At 38.0% G+C, this 5,013-nt stretch overlaps 1 protein-coding gene across 1 annotated transcript in view; it reads left to right on the top strand.

Annotated features, from left to right (window-relative positions):
- ASPH (aspartate beta-hydroxylase) overlaps positions 1–4,914 on the top strand; it is a 228,531-nt gene extending 223,617 nt beyond the window's left edge. The window contains exon 24 of the mRNA XM_017893472.1: positions 2,636–4,914. Within this exon, the coding sequence (XP_017748961.1) occupies positions 2,636–2,786 (151 nt within the window). The 3' untranslated portion in view covers positions 2,787–4,914. The remainder of the gene's footprint in view (positions 1–2,635) is intronic.
- The last annotated feature ends 99 nt before the right edge of the window (positions 4,915–5,013 follow it).

The raw sequence follows: 5,013 nt of genomic DNA, 5'->3' as shown, positions 1-5,013 counted from the left end.
CCGCCTTGGTTTTGCCTTTCTTCTCAAGTTGGGTTTTGCATGGTAATGAATGCATATTCTGCCATTTGCTCCTAAGTCCATAGATTTCTATCTTTTGTTACCCTTGATGGAACTCCAATGGAACTCTAAAAACCTTCAGAGGAGTTGTAAAAGAGCCAATCAACATGTGTGTGTTGAATGCAAGCGATGAGGCAAGGTGTATTAGTCCATTTCCATGCAGCTGATAAAGACATACCTGAGACTGAGAAGAAAAAGAAGTTTAATTGCACTTACAGTTCCACATGGCTGGGGAGGACTCAGAATCATGGCAGGAGTCAAAAGACACTACTACTACTACTACTACTACTACTTCTTCTTCTTCTTCTTCTTCTTCTTCTTCTTCTTCTTCTTCTTCTTCTTCTTCTTCTCCTCCTCCTCCTCCTCCTTCTTCTTCTCCTTCTTCTTCTTCTTCTTCTTCTTCTTCTTCTTCTTCTTCTTCTTCTCCTTCTCCTCCTCCTCCTCCTTCCTCCTCCTCCTCCCTCCTCCTCCTCCTCCTCCCTCTTCTTCTTCTTCTTCTTCTTCTTCTTCTTCTTCTTTTTCTTCTTCTGCATCTTTCTTTTCTTTCTTTCCCTTTTCCTTTTTTTTTTTTTTTTTTTTTTTTTTGTGATGGAATCTTGCCCTGTCACCCAGTCTAGAGCACAGTGCCTTGATCTCGGCTCGCTGCAACTTCCGCCTCCCAGGTTCAAGCAATTCTCCTGCCTCAGCCTCCTGAGTAACTGGGATTACAGGCATGCGCCACTACACCCAGCTAACTTTTGTATTTTTAGTAGAGATGGGGGTTTCACCATGTTGGCTAGGCTGGCCTTGAACTCCTGACCTTGTGAACCTCCCTCCTCGGCCTCCCAAAGTGCTGAGAGTACAGGCATGAGCCACCACACCCAGCTGAAAGGCACTTCTTACATGGTGGCAGCAAGAGAAAATAAGGAAGATGCAAAAACGGAAACCCCTGATGAAACCATCAGATCTCATGATACTTGTTCACTGTGATGAGAACGGTATGGGGGAAGCTGCCCCATGATTCAAATTATCTCTCATCGGGTCCTTCCCACAACACATGGGAATTATGGGAGTACAATTCAAGATGAGATTTGGGTGGGGACACAGCCAAACCGTATCACGAAGTATGTGAGATAGCACACTGGGTGGAGGTGGGAGGGTGGGTAGAGAAGTAGAGGTTTTGTTCCCAACTTCAATGAACTTTCAACTTGGAAATACTCAGTACTTTATCTGTTAGTTTACATAACTTGGAAATTTTATTATCAGACTTATTCAGTGTGTCAGTTATTTTCCACTGGAATGATTTTTGCCCCGGCTCCCACCCTGGACATTTGACAATGACTAGAGATGTTTCTGGTTGTCACAACTATGGTAAAAACTGCAATTACTTTTGCACTAACCTAGGGAATGCTACTGCCGTACAGTGGGTGGAGGTCAGGGATGCTGCTAAAGATCTTATAGTGCTTGGAACAGCCCCTACAACAGAGAATGATCTGGCCTAGATGTCAGTAATACCAAGGTTGTGAAGCCCTGCAATATATGTAGTATTGCTCAGTTTATATTGGTTAATCACCTAATATGGAACATTAAAAATTCACCACTAGTTTTCCCAAGGAAAACATCTTTATGATAATACAGTAACTTGAAATCAAGCTAGCATTTCCCATGCTATAATTGTCATTATTTGCTAATCCAGGTGCAAAATTTTTAAGGCTTAACTGGAATTTAGTATCTAAGGAAAATTTTCTAGCAAAAATTTTATTTTAAAGCATAACTTGGTATTTAATATATTGGCAGTTAATACCTATTTTTAAAATAAGGAACCATCAATATTACTTATAAACTCTCTTTAGATTTGAAAAGCATTGTGTTAACTGCCTCCTGTATATTTCTTTCTTAATAGACTAACACTATATTTAGATCTTAGTCTCTATACAGATATCTTATGAGGTAATGTTGGAAGCTCTATAGGGTGTTTTGCAGCATTGATTTAAAATATTCCATGGATAACCCACTTGCATAGAAGATGATACTAAAAATACAAACAAAATTCATTCCCAATCTGCCCGTTTTCTTCAGCCGGAATACTAGCTAGGAAACTCCTAATTTAGTTTTCTACTTTATGGTTACCATGTTTAAGTTGATTCCTTTCTTCCATAAAATGAAATTTGAACAAGTGGAGTGAGCTGAAAAGACAATTGATTGGAAGTGTCTTGAGAGGCATAGAGATGCCTGAGACCCAATCACTGCCCGAGACCCAATCACTGCCCATACGTCTAAACCAGAGTAATTGCAAGACATATAATAATATACAGAATAATTGCAAGGCACATAATAAGACCAATATGTCTTCATCACAAATCCTCTGTTATTTGTACATCTCCAGTGCTGAGAAATGAAAACTGATGTTCATAGCAAGATTTCTGAAATTCTTTCCTAATCATCAAGGGAAGAATAAACTTGGGCTTGATGTTCTAGTTATTTGGTTATGTCCCAAAGGTTGTTACCAAAGGTAGTTCTCGCGCATGGACAGGAATTGATCCTCAGACATCTGAACCACACAAAGCTATATTCAGGAATCCTTGTCTTTCTGTTGCAGGACCTGGGAGGAAGGCAAGGTGCTCATCTTTGATGACTCCTTTGAGCACGAGGTATGGCAGGATGCCTCATCTTTCCGGCTGATATTCATCGTGGATGTGTGGCACCCAGAACTGACACCACAGCAGAGACGCAGCCTTCCTGCAATTTAGCATGAATTCATGCAAGCTTGGGACACTCTGGAGAGAGGCTGCCTTTCTGGTTCCATCTCCTTGGGTATGAGGATAGAATTTCGAACACTAAGACTCTTAATCCCCTTGACTTGCAGCCTGAATAAATTCTCAGCCTCCTGCTAGGGTTAGAAGATACTAAAGGGAATATTTGCCTCGCTGCAATTCGTTTAGGAAACGCCCTGCTGTGTGTCATCTCGTGAAAGCAGTGGTCTTCTGCCAGCATTTAAGGTGAAAATTTGATAGCTTCTACCTTACCAAAGATATTTTTTCCACATAGAATAGATCTAATTCAGTGTATAAAGAGAACGTATGTAGAAACTGTGAATGGATTGCTTTAGTTTGTAATTTTCTATGCAGTTATATTTTTCTAGTGTAGCTAGACTATTTTGTCATCATGTACCACTACGTTTTTGTTGATTTTAATGACAAGCTGTATAAATGCTTTACTTCTAGCTGTTTAATGGTAGCATTACTGGGAAACTCAGACGTCCCTCTTTTAATTCTTCTTAGTAAAAGACACTCATGAAAAAAGTAGTTTTATTTTCCTAATATAAAAAAGAAAGAGGTCATTATGCCAGTGTCTATGAACTGTACCCATCCCAACTCTCCAGTCATTTGGGTTTTTTTTACCTTGATTGAGATCCTCTTCTCACTATGCTAGTGGTGGGGATATTGACAAAATCCTATTTCTTTCAAAGAGGAACTTTTCACACTGAAAAAAGAGCATGGAATTATCTTATATTGTTATAGAAGTCCTAGATGCAAATTTTTATGCTAATTATTAGAGCTTCTGGGGAAAAAGTATAGTTCATGGAAATAAAAATATGTTCTTTCAGGGTTAGGTGGATAGGTGGCTGCTAGGGTGTCAGGTTCCTGGCTGTTTCACCATCCATGAGGCAAGGGCTGAGAATACAGTGTCTTTGCCTATGGTAGATTCATGTGAATGACAGGAAGCCAGCTCTTCAGTCTTGTAGATGATTTCTGCTACACTTCTGTAGAAATGTTAAGGATGGCAAAGTAAAAGGTTACCAAGAATGTCAGTATCTTTGTCCTGGGTGTAGGAGGTCCAGATTGCTTTCCTTTTTGATGAAAGAGTTTGGAAGACTGTCTCATCTCTCTGGCTTGAGAAGCCTCTGCCATTTTAAACATCATTGTGAAATAGCAATTATTATCATCTATATTTAGTTTTAACATTACCCACAACATAGAAATAACAGTTAAAAATCGTCTTGCCTACTCATTCCAAAGATGACCAAGTCATTAATTTAGTAAAGTATTAATGCATCAGATTTTGTGTGTTTTGAATCAAAGCTAACTAGAAATGTTAGCTATAAGAATGTAATGATATTCATGCACTGAATTCTAAACCAATACGAACAAAAATGCTGCAGGAATGGCACAGACGTCACCAAATTTCATTCACAGGTAGAAAAAACGTGTGCTTTCTTTTCCATCTAAAAGCAAAAGGAGACTTTCTTTATCTCATTTAAAGAACAGCTCTTTGAAATTGAAATCGACTATTTTTGCTTGACCTTAAGGACATTAGCTTCCAGTGGATAAGTTTGCAAAATACTTTTCCTGTTCTTTTGTTTTGCTGGTATTGAAAACATCCCACTAAATCAGATGAAGAGGCATGGGAGGAAAAATATCCAAAATAATAAATAAAATTGAGAAGAAAAGGCAAACTCTTGAAAAGTAAAAAGGTATTAGTGTCCTTCAGTATTTATTGAACAGAGGAAATAACTGACAAGGGCAATACAATTCAATGCTCATGTAGTAACATTCGCATCACTTATTGAATTTGGTTCTCCTATGTATATTGCATACACATAAAGAAATCCAAACTATAAGTCATCATTGTTGAGCCATCATCTTACATTCATGTAATGAAATTATGGAAGAGAGTAAAAACTAGCTCTTAATTTAGTAAATATGGTATTTAAAATCAGGTCACTTCAGTAGGGTTCTAAGTATTGCCAATTGAAAAGCTAGAAATGGCATTACTGTTGCAAAGTGTTGTCAATAATTGACTCCAATAGCATTGTAAATACTTGTATCCCATAACTATTTTAAATCCAAGCAATAAAATGGATTTTCTAATTCACTTTAATTCTTTCTTTCTTTTACCTATGTCTTGGTACATAAGAAAAGTGTTTCTGTCACTGCATTGGTAGAATTATTTCAATGTTATTATTTTGTGATTTCC

Source organism: Rhinopithecus bieti, unplaced genomic scaffold (assembly GCF_001698545.2).
Source record: "Rhinopithecus bieti isolate Rb0 unplaced genomic scaffold, ASM169854v2 scaffold_21726, whole genome shotgun sequence".
Lineage (NCBI taxonomy): Eukaryota > Metazoa > Chordata > Mammalia > Primates > Cercopithecidae > Rhinopithecus > Rhinopithecus bieti.
The sequence above is the reverse complement of the archived record's forward strand: the minus strand, read 5'-3'. Positions and strand labels throughout refer to the sequence as shown.